This window comes from Culex quinquefasciatus, chromosome 2, assembly GCF_015732765.1.
Source record: "Culex quinquefasciatus strain JHB chromosome 2, VPISU_Cqui_1.0_pri_paternal, whole genome shotgun sequence".
NCBI classification, from domain to species: Eukaryota; Metazoa; Arthropoda; class Insecta; order Diptera; family Culicidae; genus Culex; species Culex quinquefasciatus.
This window is the reverse complement of record NC_051862.1, coordinates 165,345,398-165,366,991: the sequence shown is the minus strand read 5'-3', so window position 1 is coordinate 165,366,991 and position 21,594 is coordinate 165,345,398. Positions and strand designations below refer to the sequence as shown.

General features: G+C 34.4%; 1 protein-coding gene across 3 annotated transcripts in view; it reads right to left on the bottom strand.

The window, feature by feature from the left end:
* LOC6038082 overlaps positions 1–21,594 on the bottom strand; it is a 44,276-nt gene that overhangs the window by 10,382 nt on the left and 12,300 nt on the right. For all 3 annotated transcript variants that reach the window (XM_038257560.1, XM_038257559.1, XM_038257561.1), the window contains 2 exons: positions 20,912–21,044; positions 15,712–15,830 (listed from right to left, as the gene is read on the bottom strand). In XM_038257560.1, coding sequence (XP_038113488.1) covers positions 15,712–15,830; positions 20,912–21,044 — 252 coding nt within the window. The remainder of the gene's footprint in view (positions 1–15,711; positions 15,831–20,911; positions 21,045–21,594) is intronic.

The following is a 21,594-nucleotide window of genomic DNA, read 5'->3' as shown; positions in this document are numbered from 1 at the left end:
TCCAGAGAAATTATGTGTGACGGTGGGTTGGGCGTGCTCCGGCTGACTGAATTATGAATAAAATCTTGTTGGCTTTTATTCTTCGCCTTAGCTTTTCCATCCTTCCATCGCAAGTGCAGCAGCGAGCAATCCTTTACGAACTCAACGTTTTCTTTTCGCAAACACACTCACCCACTTGAGCCCTTGAAAAGGGTTGAATTATGCTCTGTGAGTTTTCATTTTTCGCGATTCCTCGTCGTCTAGTCGTCTCAGGCCCGTAGCCAGGGGGGGGGGCTACCGGGCTGCAGCCCCCCCCGAAATTTTTCCCATATTTTTTTTTATTATGGACTATCGAAAAAAAAATCTCAAATCGATGATTGTGAGTTCTCTTTCATTCTCCCAAAAGTAGATTGTTAGATAGAGAATCTAGAATACATTGATCGAACTATGTAATTTTTGCGTCCATTGTCGGACAAACACTTTGTGGAATATAGATCCAATATTTAACAATTGAGCTGCATATTTGAACATCGTTTCATTCAGTGACATTTTATTCGCCTCGTTTACGTTTGCAATTTACTTTGGAGTTAAATTTATCCTACACTGAGACGTTTGGCTATCTTTCAAAGAAGAAAGAAGGACAAGTGTCTAAAAGAGCGCCTAGGTCAAATAAAGTTCAGCCCACCCTCGATTGCCCACAGACCTTGCAAAAATTCGACTTCGAATATAATTTAATCACGAACAAAAGTGTGTTATTTTTATTTTCGAGCATCAGTACGGCATCAGACAGAAAAAATGCATCTAAACTTTTCTAAAGTGATTTTAAGAAAGCGGTCATAATGGCGGTGATGAAATATTGAATTTGACTGAAATGAGGTTGCAGAAGCCGAATTTGATTTTAACATCAAGTAATTTTTTTTCATGATGTGATTATCTAATACCGATAATCGAAATATTAGATTATCGAGACTTCTTTTGGGGACCTTCAGTATATTTCCAAAAGCTTAGATTTCTACATTTTTCAAAATATACCTTATTTTGCAAAAATATTCAGATTTTGTAATGAAAATCTTAAGCATTTTTTGATATGAAGAACTGTTTGGTAAATTTGGACTATAATCAGAAATACCATCTCATTTTTCTATTTTTAAGTTTTTTTTTTTTAAATTTTGGTGAGTAATATAGCTGAGGCCTTGGAGAAAAATTCTCGAGAGATGCCTGTGTATTTTTTTCTTGATAAAGTTTTTCTGCAACAACTCGTCCAAAAAGCGTTCTTTTGGTCACATTTTTTAGTTTCCACCGTGCTTCCGTCCAATTTTTATTCAAAATTTCTAAAATACTTCTACTAAGTGAAGCCTTCAAAGGCAGACATCCTGTAATTCTTAATTGACTAAAAATTCCCAAAATATTTTATCCAGAATTTTTGAATATTTATTGATTAATTTTTTTAAATTCTTGAACTTATTCTAAATCTTAATTATTCGCTATACTTGCCTTGGCGTTCTCGAATGCGAGATTCCTACTAGACACTAGGTGTCCGAAGATTTGATTGTTGAGGTAATTGCAAACCTCTATTTACACCTTAGCTTCCATCCACCCCGAAATTCGAACCTTTGGATTGTTAGTCCAACTGCCTACCAGCGACTCCACCGAGACAGGATCCAAGGAGACGACTCATACACCTAGACTGAGCTATCGACCTAACCTCTAGGTTAGACTGGGGCCAACATTTACTTCCCTGTCCGACGGAAGGCGTGATCAGACAAATCTCGTCTCAAAATTTGCCACCGGGACCTTCTGGGATCGAACCCAGGCCGACTGGGTGTGAGGCAACCACGCTTGCCCCTACACCACGGGTCCCGGGAATTTATTATGGAGTTTATATTTGGAGCGTGTTTTGAGTGATTTTTGAATTTTCAAATTATTTAATTTCTGATTAATATTTTATTTTTATACTTTTCTGTTTTCAAACTATTGATTTTTTGAATTTTTTAATTTCTGGCATCTTTAGATTTAGAATTTCAGAGTCTTAATTTTAAAATAATAAAAAAATCTAAATATACATTTTTAAAAATTTCATATTTCTGCTTCCCCTGCAACTCGTCCGAAAAATCGAAGGACAAATCAAATATTTGTTTCAAATAACTTCACACCATTACAGTATGTAAAAAAAGTATTTACACCCCTCGGGCACTATGCACATTTTGTGATTAAACATGTAAACAATTTAATGTTGACATAAACCTAGTACTACGTTTTGTTCAGAAACTCATGCCGAACATTTTGCTGCAAAAAGCTCATGAAACGATGTTTTCTATAAAAAGTTATATAACAAATACTAATACAAAAATAAATAAGGTGCAAAAAAAGTTTGTACACCTTTCGAAAAATTAACATAAATAAAGTTATTTGTTGACAAATCACCATAAATCCAGTCTCCCAACTCCAAATAGGCATCCTTGACTGATTAAAAATATAATTTGGATTGAATATAAAGTTTACTAATTACTTAGTATAAAAGTTTACATAACTCTTGAAATTCTATATAAAACTTATCTAAACTTAATTTTGCAAACTTTAAATTTAACTAAATGTCAATATATTACCATAGAATTGATAAATAAACATTCTGGAGTGGGTATAACACCGTTCTGGGGTCTTTGTATCGCTAGAATAGATTTTCGTTGGAATTTCGTACCAACCCGGAATTACGTCGTCGGAAAATCCGCCGGCATCGAACCGGTCCACAATTCACAAGTTAACCTATGTGGCATCGGAAAGGGCATAACATTTCCGATCTTTTGATACCCATACATCTAGGTTTTCTATAAAACCCACGTTTTTAAATACCTGGGCAAAAAGTAAGTTTGATCCACGAGAACAAAAATTACGAAATTCCATACATTTTTGGCAGATTGCTCAAACGAAACCATAACAACGTTTTTGCCTAGGTGTTTAAAAACGTGGGTTTTATAGAAAACCTAGATGTCTGGGTATCAAAAGATCGGAAATTTTATGTCCTTTTAGATGCCACATAGGTTGACTTAAGAATTGTGGACCGGTTCGGATGCCGGCGGATTTTCCGACGACGTAATTCCGGGTTGGTACGAAATTCCAACGAAAAATCTATTCTAGCGATACAAAGACCCCCAGAACGGTGTTATACCCACTCCAGAATGTTTATTTATCAATTCTATGGTAATATATTGACATTTAGTTAAATTTAAAGTTTGCAAAATTAAGTTTAGATAAGTTTTATATAGAATTTCAAGAGGTATGTAAACTTTTATACTAAGTAATTAGTAAACTTTATATTCAATCCAAATTATATTTTTAATCAGTCAAGGATGCCTATTTGGAGTTGGGAGACTGGATTTATGGTGATTTGTCAACAAATAACTTTATTTATGTTAATTTTTCGAAAGGTGTACAAACTTTTTTTGCACCTTATTTATTTTTGTATTAGTATTTGTTATATAACTTTTTATAGAAAACATCTTTTCATGAGCTTTTTGCAGCAAAATGTTCAGCATGAGTTTCTGAACAGAACTTTGTACTAGGTTTATGTCAACATTAAATTGTTTACATGTTTCATCACAAAATGTGCATAGTGCCCGAGGGGTGTAAATACTTTTTTTACATACTGTATGTAGAAAATAAATTGAAGTGCATTTTCTTGCGTCAATAATACGGCATGTTTTGCCTCGTTTGGAAATAGGGTAGAGAACCCAAAAATCGCCCACTTTATAATGGAAATCTTAGAAATTTTACAAGAATTTATAGACAATTTATGGGTTTCGGTTCTATTTGTTGTAGAACGTTGATACACTATTTGATTTTAAGTTTCCAAAAGGTTTTTATCATTTACAAGTTCATTTTTGTTGAAATTTTGCGTTTTAATAAAGTGCTCTGCTGTGCCTATTTTCGCCTCCCTAAATCCAATTATCGCCCACCCTTGGAACCAGTTTTCGCCCACGACAAAAATCAAGAAATCCATTGAAATTATGGCACAAAGTTAAGCAAATATGGTCTCCTATTGATACACAACATGTTCCTGACGCTCAATTTCATTGATGTGCACAATTTTGTCGTAATATAAATTGAGGTTCAAAAAACCCTAGGAGTTTTTTTTTACAGATATCCTACTTATTTTGAGGTTTTCTGTTTATTCTAATTAAAACCAAAACATTTTCTCACTCGTTAAAAAAAATATGACTAAATCAAAATTCCCGATAGAACTTATGTGTCCCTATTCACTCAAGATAAGGGCACACAGTTACAGTTAGCTCCATGTTGTTGTTGATTTTATTAGGGGAACTTTAACCCTAAGGGTCATTCGCTCCCGAATTGACTCAATAGAAAACTTCGAGTACCTCTTAAATGAAAATATTAAAGCACATGAGGTATTTTGAAGGATATTGTGCAAAAACTTTTTCCTCCTTTGCTCAAATTGTTCTCCTATGTACCAGTAAACTCTTACCACGTTTGAACTAGGTGTCCCATATCTGAGTTTAGGTTAATTTTTTAACTGATGTTTTTACCAAAACACCCTAATTAATGAAATAAAATAAAATGATTAATTAACCTTTAAAAATAATCTGGAATGATCCAAATATATTTTCTAGCATATATCGCTGCGAATAGATACTATAAGCTTTTATGGTAAACGAAAACTTGTTCTAGGTATAATCTGAAAACACAATACTAGATTTCGCCCTGGGCGAAAATTGGAAAAAAACGGAACGGAATCGACGTAACACCTTATAATGTGTCCCTCTTAAACCTTGCGGTTTCGTCAACGGATCCACAGGCGTGTATCGTTCTTTTTGCGACAAGACTCCGCCTCCCGGGTCTCCTAAGTGTGAAAGTATGGGCACGGGGAGAGGGCACCGAATACTTATATTTACACTTAGAATTTTTTGCGTCCGCCCCGGGATTCGAACCGGCGACCTCTGGATTGTGAGTCCAGTGCGCGGTCCGATTGATCCACACAGGCAGACAAAATTGGATCTCATGTTTTTTTTCATGACCCCAGAAATCGCCCACTTTATTTTATAGAAATAACCTTTGCTATACTTTAAAAAAAGGTAAATCACTATATTTTCATGAAATTCAGACTCGCAGTGAAGCAATGAATTATTCAGATACATTATTTTCGGACAAAATGAGTTGTTTTCCCTCATTAACATTATTACCCGCTGTAGTCGAAATTTTCAAAAATATGGCGGCTGCAATAAGGCTTTTTTTGAAATGCTTATAAAAACTTAATAAACAATGGAAATTCACTAGAAATGTTTCAATTAGAGCTAGAAATGAATGAATATGTAAACCTGAATAATAAATTAAACCAAACAATGGTAAAAGTTAGCTAAATACAGATTAAATCCAGTAGGTGGGCGAAAACTGAAGCAGGGTCCTCCTCACCCTACTTTTATTTTTTCTAAAATTGCGATGTACAGTACAAAAAAAAGTATTCGTCACTACCCGGATGTTTTGAAAACTGAGGATGCAAAACAACTGGTACAAAATGCATTTTAATACACAATATATTTTTTATTTGCTTTTTCCGCCCCCTCGACCTTGGTCGAGGCAACAACGTCCTAATATAAAATTTAAAAATTCATAATTTTAATAATTTATATTTCATTTTCTTTATTTCAAAGTGTTTTTACTTTGTATTTTGGAATATTTGAATTTAAAAATTCTTAAATTACTGAATTTTGAAATGCTCAATTTTTTGTTTTTGAATCCTTTAAATTTTCAAATTTTTATTTTTTAAATTTTGAGTTTTTTATTGCTTTTGGTTTTAGAATTACCCAATTTTCGAAATTTTAAAATCCTAAATATTTGAAATGGACTTATATTTTTATTATTGAATTCTAAAATTAATAATTGGTTGAGTCTTTAAACAAAAAATTAATGATTATTGTAATAGCTTTCCCTAATTCCTTTCCCTTTTAACTTCACTCTCAGCAAAAAACAAACTCTATCCTTTAAATGTTCGACTCTGCGTTTTTGCAATTGCATTTATAGATTTTTGATTTTTTTTATCAAATACAATTTTTTTCAAACGTTTCTAATTTACAGTCGCATTCCAATAAACAAACTCAAATTATTTGAGTTTTTTTCATCAAAAAATATTGCAAAAAAAGTAGCGCGCAAAGAAACGAACCACTTTTTAATTCTGTTCCCTTTCAGCTGCTTACCGCATGACAAAAATATTTTCGTGTCCCTTCCGTTGCTTGAGCGTTTTTTATATGGAATGTTACGTTCCTTCCGAGCTCCGTACTAGCATGATAGGGCAAAACTGTTTTTTTTATTTTCTTTTGAATGTTTAATATGGTTCTAGTAGCAAAATGCCAGACGTAGATTAGATTTACAGGAAAAATCTCATTGTTTTAAACATTCTTATGTAAAGTTTCCTTGACTGTTCATTGAACCAGATTTCGTAAAAAAAAATCTAAATCCTAAAATTTGTAAAATTTCGTTTCCTGAGTCACGATATTGCTTAAATATACAAACCAATATAATTTTACATCATTTTTATTAGTTTAATCACAGAAATGAAAATATAGATTTTTTTATTTTGCTAAAAAAAATAAGAGAGCATTAGCCGTTCCTAGAACCAACACAGCCAAATTTACCAACAGTTTAGTAAAACATTCATATTTTTTTTACTATTTTCAAGTATAATCATATCTTCTATCATAGCTCATTTCAGATTAAAATACAGTTCGGATAGCAATAAAAGTAATAAGCAAATTTGTGTGAAAAATTTATATTTTTCACCGCACAATTTTAAATTTTAACATGCTGTGTCTCAGGAACGAATAGATAAATCTTTAACGGTTGTTCATGGTTAAAAACAAATTTTCATTTGAGAAACTTGATAAATTGTTTGTAAACTATTTTCAATACATTGGATAGTGTTTATTCTAGCGTTTTTAATGAAATAGTGTTCTATAACGATTAGTGTAAATTTAGAATGTTTGGTCTTAAAGTCGGAAAAGACGTTTTTTTTTGAAAATTAAATGTTTTTTATGCATTCATATATTATTACATATTTTGACTCTAGAATACCTATAATAATGTTCAGAAGCATTTTGTGATACTCTTTGCTGGATTTTTTCAATTTGAAATTGAACTGTTTGTTCAGTCATATTAAAGGAAAAAATGAAGTATAATTATTCGAAGATACAATTTTGATAGCACTCAACTATATATTATTGGGATTGAAATGCTATAAAAAATACTAAATAAGGATCTGATTTATATTTTTTAACAATTTGCAAAATTTTGTTAATGATCAAAATTCTGGACCAATTTCTCAAAGTCATGAGTTTGAAAATGGTGTTTTACCGGAAACTCAAACGTTAAACGTTAATCGTTTTTTATCTTTGATTTAATCGGGAAAAATCTAACTTTGATTTTAGCTTGCCTAAATAAATACATTTTAAATATTTTTTCAGTAAATATTGTGGCGTTTATAATTTTTAACATTTCTTAATATCTCTTTACACATTAAAATTCAATAAAAAAACCTAATTCAATACAAATAGTAATTAATCATCTGTTTTAGTTGGGAAAGGTTGCATTAGCATCAAAAAATAAGCAATAGCCTCAATAGCCTTAAAACAATTTAAATAAAATAGTGTTAATGGTTTTTAAAGATAATTTCAAGAAAAGTTATGCTCTGAGTTTTAATTTGTTTAAAAATCGTGTTACATTTTTTTCAATTCATAGTTTTAATTTATAAAACTATAGTAGAAATTAGCCATCAAAAGATACACACAGCTAAACATAAAAATCTAGAAGGTTTTGAATTAGATAGTAAACATTTTCCAATTTGTTCATCAGTTTTTCATCCAGATTTGTTGAAAAACAAAATTACATAAGCTTGATAAACTAACATTTTTATCGGGCATTTTTTGTTATAAAAAATTGATTCAGGGAATATTTTAAATGAACGTCATTTTGCTAGCGGACAGTTTTTTATGAAATTCGATTACATTTCAACAATCCAAGTAAACGTAAGAAAATCATTTTCTTTTCAAGTCCTTTTATATTAACATGCTATATGAAAAAAATAGATTTTGGATGAGGCAGTTTCTTCAATTTAATATTTTTTATCATAAGATGGAACTCTTTAAAATCTTTTTTGCATACATTCTTTTACAGTTTTTTAATTCGTCTCAATAATTATACCGTTAACCACGTGAATTTAAACGAGTGGTATTTCTGATTTGCTGATTTCCATATCTTTTGAATTTTTGAACCCAAGCCCCCCCCGAACAAAAATCCTGGCTACGGCCCTGAGTCGTCTGCTCAATTCTAAGGAGTACGGTACACAATGAACGCGCTAATTGCACACTTTCTCCACAGTTTTTTTTTCGCCTCCCACAACATTTGCTGCCAGTGAGTGCGGTTGAGCGTTTGCCCTGTACCACCAAAACCGTGGAGCGCGCGCGAAAATGGCGCTTTTCAGCGTGCAGTCAGTCAACGTCGGTTGGCGGCAGCTGATGATGGATTGAAGGCAGCTCAGAGAACGTACGGCGGGTGCCTTTTGGCCCTCTAGGGCGCTGACTTTGGAGTCAAAGGGTACGAGAGCAATCCTAGCAGTAGACATACCCATACTGCCCATGTTCGCATTAAGGTCCCATATGCAAAAACAGCAAGCTGAGATTTGTAGAACAAAGTACTGGATGATGCAGGCTTTTCTGAAAGAGCACACGATTTTGAACCGAACTGCATCATTAACTTAAAAACTATGGGACATTTATGAGACCAGGGGCAGCATAAATTATACAAACAGAGCTTTATGTGCCCTACTGGGGTGAAATGGGACTTCAACACTTTTGGAAGATAATGTAAGGAATTCGAAAATCGATTTTTCCCTGTAATTTTTTTTGGCTGAAGCTTTGTTGATTAACAAAAAAACAATTACATATGCATTATTAGTTTTCCATGTATTAATTTTTTTTTAATTTTTGCGGGTGCTCGTACAAAATGGATGTTAGAAAACCTGTATCTTGGCACGAGTTGTTTAAAATAGCCTCTTCAAGTATGAAACTCGGCTTAATTTTTCGCAATTGTAAATTCATTTTCGGGATTTCAACTTTAATTGAATAAAATATAATATAAAATATGAAAAAAAAAATTATTGAGTTGTGCTTATATGTAAAATATTTTTCGGATCATTTTAGACTCACCAACACTGCCCACCATTGAAAAAACGGCTAATATCCACTTTTGGCAAAAACGAGATATTAGCACCAGGTGGTAGAGGATGTTCCAACGCATCTTCTGGAATTTGAATTTTACTGAAATAGTGTTTAGAATTGGCTGCCGATGCGAAAAACCAAACGGCTAATATGCCACTCTTATGGGAAATTGCCTTGACGGAGATTTTGTGACAAACACTAAAACGCGTTTTTCTCGGATTACTTGATTTGGCATAATAGCCGAATTTTCAATTATGGGCAGAACATCACTCTAATGTACGATACGATTTAAGAACTAACAGTTTTTTCTAGCTTATCCCAAACAATAATTGACGGCGGCTTCACTGCTAGCGCTCGCTACTTTATAATATGATTCTGAAATAAATTTTATGTTAACAAAGAAAATAATAGGTTTCTCTATATATTTTACCATCAAAATGGTTGAGGATGGTTGACCAGTTAGCGTTTGTAACGTCCTGCAGTCCCCGCCGGACCGCCGGATTGGGAGTTGAATGCTCCAAGGGTTTGCTCCGTATGAAAGAGGAATCTCGGTACGACTCGTCCTCGTTTTTTTCATCACCAAGGATGAGATTAGCAGCATCTATTTGTAAAAATGTTTAGATCTATCCTTAATTAAATACGAATATATTTACCCAGCAATAATTGAAAGCCTGAAAAATCGTCCGCCATTCTTCTTAGTTGTTCATCGAATACAGTTAAATAAAAGCACAGATTAAGAAAAGGACCGAAAACACAAATCAAAACAAAAGCTTATCGGTTTTTTACTCGAGCAATGGACCCAACAACAATCGAACCCAAACTAACACTGGTCTTGTACTCAAAGTTTGGGTAACTACTTTAAGGTGACATTTGAGAAAATTTTCATTTTTATGGCACAATCTACGCTTAAAGTGGATCCAAGAAATGCAATAAAACGGAAATTGAAAAAAATGTTTATTGCTGGAGTTTTTTTTTAAAAGGTCCAATAAACCAAATTTTGGGTGTTTTTAGAACCGCCTTGAGTCAGGGGTATTAAAAAATACCCAAAAAGCAAAAACTGTAAATTTGGTTTATTGGTCCTTTTCAAAAAAAAAAAAAAAAACACCAGATTGGACCTTTTCAAAAAAAAAAAAAAAAAAAAAAAACAAAAAAATCCAGAATTGTTAAAATATGATTGGGGTCTGTTTTTTCGGTTTTTTCATATGTGTGTTCAAATAAGAAATCTTGCATGATTTGTTTCTTTAGTCTCAGTAATTTACAAACTTTTTCAGCTTTCCATTAAAACATGGTTTCAAAATAAGGTCCGATAATCTGTATTCGATTAAGTGCCTTCGACAAAAGATTCTAGTTTTATTTTTCAATATCTTGAGAAAACATCTTTTTCTATTATGAAGTTAGAAATTGTGAAGAGAAGATGTAGAAGGACTTTTCTGATGGTGACCTCTATTATTCTTCAAAATGCTTTTCACAATTTTAATTATTTTGAAAATCAGGCAAAAATAAGTAACTGTGTCAATTTTGGGTCAATATTTTTGCATATTTTGCATATCTTGCATATATTTGCAAGAGGTTACATTTTTTAAATCATGAAGCAAAGTTTTCTGATTTATCATCTCTTATTTAATCTAATTAACCATTTAAATCAGCGTTTCTCAACCTTTTCTTGGCTAGGTACCCCTTTTCTTTTTGCTTAAGCTGCTGGTACCCCTTAGTTTTTAAACATGAATTTTTGCGCTTATAGAGTTTTTTTTAAATTCCAAATATCGTTTTTTGTATGAGAAACATAAATTTTGGAGAAAAAAAATCTGTTTAAATGTTCTGTAACTCTAACTCGGGAGACATTGATAGAATTTAAACTAAATCTGGAATTTTCCTGGACCAATTTTTTTTTTGCTTCCTGGGTGTTTTTGAAACCGCATTGGGTTATTGAAAAACACTTAAAATGAAAAAATATGTTATTAAATATTAAAAAAAAATCGAAAAATATTGTTAATAGATTAGAATTGTTTTAAAACAAGTACTGGGTAGGATAAACAATGCCCATGTAGGGGAAAGTGGGGCAAGCTAAGGAAATGCTCGTTAAAATCCATTAAAAACGTTAAAAAAATCTGTCGAATTTTTTGATAGTCATCTTGTCCCAGGTCTTGACTAAGACTTTGATAGAACAAGTTTCTAAAAAATCCAGTTTTTCACGATAAAAAATAGATTATAAAATTATTGATTTTCAGTACGTTTTACTCAACTAGTGGGGCAAGACGAACAACCCGTTGGGGCAAGAGGAACAAACCATATACACTCAACCCCCGGTGGTTGGTCACTTTTTCGTTTGACACTTTTTTAGTTTGTACCCCGTTGGTTGGTCAAAGTCAAACTAAAAAGTGACGAACTGTCACTTTTTACACGGCGCTCACGCACACTATCAAAACAAACGTTTGGTAGTGTGTGTGAACTCCGTGTAAAAGGGGTGTCAAACTAAAACGTGACCCCGTTCGTTTGACAACAGTTGGTGTCAAACCATCGGGGTTTGAGTGTAATAGCATGTTATTTTGCTTACAATTCAGATTAGATTGTATTTGATACGTTTCTTTAATTTTTAGCTGTAATAATAATATTTTACTAATAATTTGATCGTTTTTCGAAAAAAAAAATTTTTTTGTAGATAAATGATTTTTTTTTATAATATTGCTATATTTTGCATGAACATTTTTTTTAAACATTTTTTATCTAATCTAATCTAATCGAACACAAGCACAGCCAGTCCGAAGAAAGCATCCGGGAAGAACTTATGGTTAGATTACGCCATGAGTTCTTTCTTGTCATTATTAATGATTGCAGTACTTTCGAGAACCCCCGAAATGTATTACACTCACTAAAGCGGCCCGGCCTGCTGCGTTGCATTAACCGCAAGAGACAGATTCTATGAACGGAACCCACATTTCATGGAATCATCAGGGGAAGAAGAAGAAATGGGGGCATACCGTACCAACCACTTCGAGTTATTTATAGAATATGGTGTGTGGTAAGTGTAGGGGAATCGTTGGGAGAGGGATTGTTGTATTATTTAGTAAATGACCTTGTGACATTATTTCACCACTACGGATTAATTCACTCAAGGGGTGTTAACCCCTCGGTGGCCGAGTGGCTAGAGCATCTGATTACCAATCCAAAGGTGTGAGTTCGAATCCCACCTGATTCCATGCGTTTTTTGTTCATATTCAATTATAGTCAAATAATTTCAAGGAGACCGGTCGGGAATCGAACCCGGAACCTTCCGCTTATGAGGCGGTAGCCGTAGCCATTAAGCCACGGGCCGGTCCTACAGGTCGAAAAAATAATGTTAAATAATGAAACTTTAGAATCTTTTACCAACCTATTGAATTTTTCTAAGAGATGGTATACCTATAATATAACTATAGTTTCTTTCTTTCTTTTCCAGATATGAGACAAAAATTTAAAGAAAAAAAGAACAATAATCTAAAAAAAGGTACACTTTATTTAAATTAATAAAATTTCTTATCGAATGCAAGCGATTTTTCTCATTTAAATATTTGCTATGTGTTTTGTCGATTTTTTAAAATTTGGCCAACAATTCGAAAAAAAAATGTTTCTGGGAAAACCATATCATAAACTTTGCCAAAGATTTGTGATCAGAACATGCCATCTCAATGTACAGATTTTCGAAAATATTTAAAGCACTTGTGTATGGACAGCCCCCATTTTGTATGTATGTATCAATCAATAGAGCTTTATGACGTTTCGCGTACGCACACTAGCGCACCATTCGGTTTTGCTGGCTGACAAAATTTAACCTCACTTTATTTTCGTGTACGTACACGCAATACATACGCACGTAGAATGCTCTATAATGCAAAATAGTTGTTTTTCAAATTTAATGATAATCGATTAGCGCCGGGTCCGGTGGCGCAGTGGTTAGCGTGGTAGCCTCTCACCCCAGTATGGCCTGGATTCAATCCCAGAAAGACCCGGTGGCATTTTTCGAGACGAAATTTGCCTTCTATCGGATGGGGAAGTAAAACGTCGGTCCATTAGCGTAAAAGAGGTTTTGAGTGACTCACCACACATAACCTTCGGACGCCTAGAAATGAGCAGAAACTTGCAACAGAGACCACAATAGACCCGGGGGTCGTTAAAGTGGATTGCTTTGCTTTTTTTCGATTAGCAAAAACGATGTAAATTGAATAATCTACAAAAAAAAAATGTTGCGTTATTTTTTTGTTTCTAATCTGTTGGTTTTTGCTTCTCTCAAATATTTTGTCCGGGATATCATTCAAATGTCCGCCATTACGGGGTTTGTCTTCCGGTACCCCTTGAGACCGCTCGTGGTACCCCCAGGGGTACATGTACCCCAGGTTGAGAACCGCTGATTTAAATACTATACTATGTGACATTGGGTCTGGGGGGAATTGGATCAAAGTGATTTTTTACGGATTTTACCATTTCTTACGGATTTTACCATTTCTCAGGTTCTTTTCAATGAAGCTAAATTCTGTTAAAAGGGTTGTGAGGGGACATCAGATGACTTCACTGGAAAAATCTCGTTCCTAGAACAAATCCTGTTATTTTGGCTGCTGTCTAAAGTTGAGGTACATTTTTGGCCAAAAAGGACCTCTTGGAAATCATTTTTCTAATATTTTTGTCTAATATTTGCTCGAAAACTACCAAAAGTTTGAAAATCTCTACTTCAAATATTGTAGCATGTCAATACGATTCCCTCGAACAAGAAACACTGTTGGATGACTTGTTTTTACCATATCGTTGTATTTGAGCATCATTTTAGTTTCATTTGATCCAATGTCACCCCTCCCTCTAAGGGATGAGATTGGGTAAATTTTCAAACTATTGGCATTTAAAATAGTGTTCATTAAAATCCATCAGAGCACGTGGAGCAACCGTTTTATACTCGTGCGGTTGCTGCTACCTCTGAACTTAAAACTAAGGCTGCCACCCTGAGCAGAACCCGTGACTTTCCGCTTATGAGGCGAAACCCGTAACCATTTGGCCAAAGAGGTTGGCTAAATTTAAGAAAATTGCAATAGATCTCCAAAAGAAGATTGCCAAATTACCTTTAAAATTTTTGGGATACAGCCACTCTTTAACCTGCCGTTTTTTATCCTTAAATACTTGAAAATTAAATCGTGGGACAATTTTGACTAATTTGGCATGATTTTACACTCAAACCCCGATGGTTTGACACGAACTGTTGTCAAACGAACGAGGCCGCTTTTTTGTTTGACACCCCTTTTACACAGAGTTCACACACACTATCAAACGTTTGTTTTGATAGTGTCCGTGAGCGCCGTGTAAAAAGTGACAGTTCGTCCCTTTTTAGTTTGACTTTGACCAACCAACGGGATAAAACTAAAAAAGTGTCAAACGAAAAGTGACCAACCACTGGGGGTTGAGTGTAGTCGTATTAAAAGTTGAGATTAAGACTTTTAAATCATTAGCAAAGAGATTTTCAAAAACTGTACCAGCAAAAGTTTTCATTTTTAAAACAAGAAAAAACTTTCCCGCAAGCTAATTTTAGCAACTTTTTAGATCAAAAGTAAGTAACTTGTCATTACAATAATATTTTTTTGTGTGCACCTCTAAAATAAACGCAACCTATTGCAGTTAAAAAAAACATTAGAATCAATTTATGTAGAAGTATTGCAGGGAAATTTATAGGCATTTATAAATTTAAAACTATTTTTAAAACCTCAACCATGCTGCTCTTCTTACCCCACATCAAAATTTTTGAGCTTAACTTATGAAAGTCCCTATGAAGCCCAAGTGCAGCTTAATCCACCCTCAGCCCGATGCTCCACTGCTCAACTCTGGGGGTGGGAAAAAGTCAGCTTCATAGAACAGCGCATGCCGCCACCAACAAACCAACCGACGTGGGACTGCTGGGAGAGTGCTTGTAATGCAAGACTGAAGTTACGAGCGGTTTAATTTAATATGACCACAAAAGTTTATGTGCGAGAAATAAACAAAATCCGTGCGCTCGACGACGGACGAGGGAGTGAGTGGGCTTCACTTGAAGAGCTTTTCGCGTGGTGTAGATTCTGAGCCGCCGGGGTGGTGAGATGCAGCGTTGAGTTTTCGTAAATATTTGCAGATTTGGGAAGCATTGCGACTGACGAAAGTATGCTTAAGTTAATGTGCTTAAAAAGTGTTTGTGTTTTTTTGTTGGGAAAATTGTGCATCTGTTTGGCATTCAATATTTTGTATTTTTTTTGTTTAATCTAAGAGCTGAATTCGAATCGTTTTCATTGTTTTCAATATTAAACGCATTCAATCGTCAATTGCAGAAATCGAGCATCCTTCCGCAATGATAGAGTTCGATGAAAGCTCAAAACACTAGTATAAATTGCGATACGACACTCTGAACAAGCAGAATTGCCACTCCAATTAGCGGCATTTTGCGCTTGGAGGACACCCTTCCGTCGTACAGTCGTCAAACTCTGAAGCAGCAGTAGATGTACAGTATTGTAGATTGCATACTCACTCCTGGAAGTCCGCGCCCGTGACAATTTCGATCGAATATGCTTCAAATTCGTACGCTTCCTTCGAGTACGGCTGGTACCGCGCGATGTTCATCATCTCGTACGGGCTGTGATAGAACACCTGTTCGTATTGGCACCGATTGGTCGTGGCATTGTGGGGGGAGAAACGGGAAAAGACAAAGTTGGGGACAAATGATGAGTGTTGTGGCACTGTTCTAATAGTGTGGAGGTCGGGTTAGTCATGTTGAAGCCGTGCAGGAGTTCCGGACTAGGTAGCTACAGTGGACAACGCGGTGCTTTGGTTTGTTTTGGGGCCACTCAACCGTTTTGTGAGAAAACTTTTATGCATAGCTGTCCAAAGGGAAGTGTACTTCGTCGTGTGCGATACTCCAATTAGGTTAGAATTGGAAAAATGTAGAATTAGGTAAAGAAAGAAGAAATAATTATGCATACAGTCATGCCCCGGTTTTGCACTACCCCGGTATAAAAAATCATACAAGCTATCGATTGCACTTATAATTACATGAAAACTTTCACAAAAATACGTATTTTTCCTGTATTTTGAAAATGCAATGATTCTCGAAAAAATACTCAAAATTGTTGTTATTGCAATATGGGTATCAAATGATCGAATTTTTGTCATACATTTCGAATGTCAAACATTTTTTTTTTGAAAATTCTGAAAATTTTCACAAAACTACGTATTTAAAAAAAAATACTAAAAATTTTAGTTTTTTTTACAATATGGGTATCAAATGATTGCTATTTTTCATACATTTCAAAAGCTTCAATACACATTTTTGAAAATACTCACATTTTTCACAAAAATACGTATTATTGAAAAAATACTCAAAATTAAATTTTTCACAATGGGTATCAAATTATCATCATTATACATTTCGAATTTAATAAAAATATTTTTTGAAAATACTAAATAATTTCACAAAAACTCATATTTTCGAAAAAAATACAAAGTTTCAGTTTTTTTCAATATGGGTATAAAATGAATGGGGTTTTTTTATACATTTCAAATAAAGTATCATTTTTTTGAAAATACTCAAAATTTTCACAAAACTACACATTTTTGAAAAAAAAACACTCTAAGTTTCAGTTTTTATAATATTGATATCAATCGATCGGGATTATTTCTTATAATTCAAAAGTTGTAACACATTTTTTTTTGAAAATACTCAACTTTTCCACAAAACTACGTATTTTCGAAAAAATGCTCAAAGTTTCAGTTCTTACAATATATAACATATAACTTTTTTTTTAATAAACTCATTTCTTTTGAATAACTGCGTATTTTCTAAAAAATACTCCAAATTTCAATGTTTCAAAGTTTATTACACTTGAAATGTTTGGAAAATTCCGATCATTTGTTACCCAACTGAAGTTTTGAGTGTTTTTTTTTTCAAAAATACATGAAAATATCCGATACCCTTATTGTGAAAAACTGAAACTTTAAGCATTTTTTTCAAAAATACGTAGTTTTGTGAATTTTTTTGAGTATTTTCAAAAAAAAATGTTATCCCATTCCAAATGTATGAAAAAGTCCCGATCATTTGATACCCATATTGCAAAAAAACTGAAAATTTTAGTTTTTTTTTTCAAAAATACGTAGTTTTATGAAAATGTTGAGTATTTTCAAAAAATGTTGTTATTACATTTTAAATGTATGAAAAAAATCTCTGGCATTTGATACCAATATTGCAAAAAAATGAAATTTTGAGTACTTTTTCAAAAATACGTAGATATGTAAACATTTTCAGTTTTTTTTTCAAAAAGTAGGGGCTTTTCCTATGATCATAGAGTCTATTTTGCGGCATTAGTTCGTTAATACAAGTTACGCATGAATTCCCAAAATACCTTCTTTTAACTTTTCGAAATTTTTTGATATATTTGAAAGGGCACCTTTTGCGCTACCGTTTAGTATGGCGAAATCTCTGGTCAAGAGTATTACATTTTAAAAATTAGTGGGTTTTTAGAAAAAAATCAAATACATTCTAAAGGAAAAGCATCTCTGTGAAAAAATATTTTCGAAAAGCTGAAAAAAATCAGGGGGCAAAAAATATGTTTCTTTTTTCAAAAATATAACAGACTTATGCTTCCATTAAAATTTTCAACTGAAAATATTTTGAAAACAGTTTGCTGCGTTGATAATTGATGTTAGGCATGGGTTTAAAAGTTCTTTTAAACATTTAGAATTTTGTGAAATTCCAAATTTCTTAAGGTAAATTTTCGCAAAAACGTTTCGTTGATGCCAAGGTTGTTAATCGATAGAATTATCGTCGATAATATTACTCGTCTAATCTATTTTCTATCGTTATCTTTATTTCAATGTTTCTAACGAGGATAATATTATCGTCGATAACGGACGTCATGCTAACTTTTTAATGCATTCGCTTAGAATATAATTTTTGATAATGCAGTAAGTTTCAAAGCGTAAATACTAAAAAAAAAACAGAAAATATTTGTTCTTTTTGAAAGTACTCAAATTTACATAAGCTGAAAGTAGCCAAATTTACAGAATTTGCAATATGGGTATCAACCGAAGTGAAATTTGGTATGCTTTTTACTATTCTATTATTTTTGGAATTAAATGCTCTTTTTTCACAAAATACCGTATCTTTCCGAAAATACCAAAATTTTCACAAAATACCGTATTTTTCGAAAATACTAAAATTTTCATGATTTGCAACATGGGTATCATTCGAAGCGAAAAGTGTTATGCAGTTTCCCTATTTTAGAGATTTTTGAGTGAAATACTAAAATTTTCACAAAATACCTATGTTTCCGAAAATACTGATTTTTTATAATTTGCAACATGGGTATCAAACGAAGCGAAAATTGATATGCATTTTTATTGTTGTAGAGTTTTTTTTTGAATAAAATACTTAAATTTTCACAAAATATCGTATTTTTTAAAGTACTCAAATTTTCATAATTTAAAATAATACTAAAATTTACACCAGATACCTTTTTTTATACAGTGAAACCTCTCGCCACCGCGTAACGCTTTTTATTTCGTTGATTTCTCTTAAACCATACAATATGTTTGCAAACTTCAAAAAGCGTTTTGTAGATCTGAAGAAAATCTACAAATTGCTTTTAAAACATTGCAAAAATGTTGCGTCGTTCCAGAGAAGTTGACAAATTAGAAAAACGTAACGCACCGCGTAATAAGAGGTTTCACTGTACCCATATTTTGCAAACTATGAAAATTTGAGTATTTTCGAACAAAAACAGTATTTTGTGAAAATTTTAGAATTTTACATTAAAAAATTCTAATAAAAGTGAAAAACCATTCCAAATTTTGCTTCGTTCGATACCCATGTTGCAAATAAAAATAAAATGAGTAGTTTCAAAAAAATACAGTATTCTGTGATAATTTTTGTATATCAAAACTCAAAATCAGTGAAAATTCATTCAAAATTTCAAATCGTTTGGTACTTATGTTGCAAATTATGAAAATGAGAGCATTTAATTCCAAAAATACTAGAATAGTGAAAAAGCATACCAAATTTCGCTTCGTTTGACACCCATGTTGCAAAAAAAAATCAAATCAAACCATTTACTTTAACGACCCCCAGGTCTTTTGTGGTCTCAATTGCAAGTTTCTGCTTGAACCTAGGAGTCCAAAGGCTTGAATGGGGAGATCACTCAAACCTGTTTTTGACGTAGACTTACGTCTTTGTCGAAGGTACTGGGGTGCCATTCCAAAAAACCCGGGCCGAAGGCCCTGGAATATTGCGTCATCCGTCAATCGCTTATATCTTCCTTCCCTCAAATCGAATCGGCACGATTTTGGTTCCATTCGATTCGAAAATTATTCAGCAATTTGCTATTAAATTTTCAATGTTGGCAAAATAGTTTTACTATTGTAACAACTCAATGTTTTAAAATGTTTTCAAAATGCAGAGATTTTGCAAGCAAAATGAGCGCTTCCCACTCACGGACGGGAAGGTCAAGTACCTATTTTGAGGGGAAAATCACACAAGCAGCGCGACCGGTACCGGTCGCGAAAAAGGAGGGGAAGTAGCGGGCCGAAAACATATATAAGAAACTCCGCCAGATTTCAGACCATCATTCACGTCTCAGACGTCGGACCGGCAGCAGCAGCAGGAAAGTTCAGCCCAGAGCAGCAGCAGCAGGAGAGAGAGGGACAAGAACTGCAAAAGAAGCGCGCATCGCCTTCTCGTCGTCACCGTCAGCCAGTTGCCACTCGATGGCCGGACCGTTTGGATCTTTCGTGGTAGGGGGTGTGGAATTCCCAACTCTTCGGAGTTGCCTCACAGCAACAAAATGAGGCACGCGCCTGCTGCCGTCTCGCCGAACAGTTGCCTTTCGTGGGTCAAGCCGTGGTTGTGAAACAATCAGGAAGGGGGTGAAGACTTCCCAACTCTTCAGAGTTGCCTCACTCCCCGTCTCTCGTCCCACCCGTGATGTTCGGTGAAATGCCTTTCAGGAGCTAGTGTTGTCTTCGGGGGTGACGGATTGCACAGCTTTCTGAGGCTGCTCCCCCCCAACCCCTCTCTATCCCCCACATTATGCTACCAAACTTTCGTTCGGTTCGCGAAAAAATCGTTTTCGTTCTTCTCTCCTCCATTCGATGTTTCCATTGATTAAATAAGGCTTTCTTGTCAAAGATTTACCAACACATTCAAAGTATGGTTACATGGCAGTTGCGGTCCGATTGAGTTGACTGGAGTGTGTAAGTTCTGTCTTGATGGGGGGTCCATCTCCCATTTACGATCTTATTCCGTAAATGTATTTCAAGTATCTAGCTAATTCTTCAAAATTAAGATATGGAAAACTCTATGTCCACATCATAAAACTTTACGTAGTCTACGCCATTCCGGTTATGTCTGTGACATAACTACTTTGACTTTTGGACCTTATCAAAGGTAACTACAAATATAAAAATTAGAATTGTGATCAGTTTTGCTCCAAACTATTGAAGATAAAGCCTGTAATTTTCATTTTAGTAGTTCATTAAGAGCCGTGTGCTCTATCACGTGCTTAATGGTGCGTGCAAAACCTTGTTAGTGCATCTGTGCAGTGTTACATGCAGAGGTTCCACACCACCCAGTGACATTTTTGGGTGCAACATCCGATTTTTTTTGCTGAATTTCTGCCCAATCTCCGGTGCCATTTTAGCCGATAGCATCACCATTGGGTGTATGGGAGGTAATTAATTACCGAAATGGGCGTATCGAATCCGATGAAGCTGTAGGTGACGTCCCCGTCGAACAGGTTCCCGAAGCGCACATCGTGTAGTTTGTGGTTCCGATAGAAATAGTCCTCCTCCGGGGGATGTCCTCTGAGCAGCTGACTGGTGGTGGCCACGTGATGTGGGTGGCCATTATTTTTCGGGTGTTTCCATTTTCCAACGTGGTTTCGAAGGGGGGAGGTGGTCACGTGGATTGACCGGACGTCGATGGTTGATGATAATGGTTGCACAACAATCAATGTCGATGCGGCGTTTGTTTTGGTTGGCCACGGACGTCGTCATCGTCGTGGTGGTGGGGGTTGACCAGCAATTGATTGAAAATTAAAGGTAAAGTGGTTGCATAATTAATTTGATGGCACCACAGCGGATACAATGTTTGCCGCGCCTTGGCTCTTGAACGTTGTGGGTGGGGGTGGAAGATTACAGCTAATTTAATTATAATGTGTGATGGCGCATAACTAAACGATACGCTTATGACTATGCAAATTTGATGCGTAAACAAAACTTTATTGATTTTTATGCAAAACATGAAATGAAATTCCAGCTTATCTCACGACACATAATTTTTGGACCGTATTAAAACTCGGATATAATGAAACTCTCTTTTCAAAAGACTTTCAGCTCTTCTCAAAGTTTCTCAAGAGTTTGCACA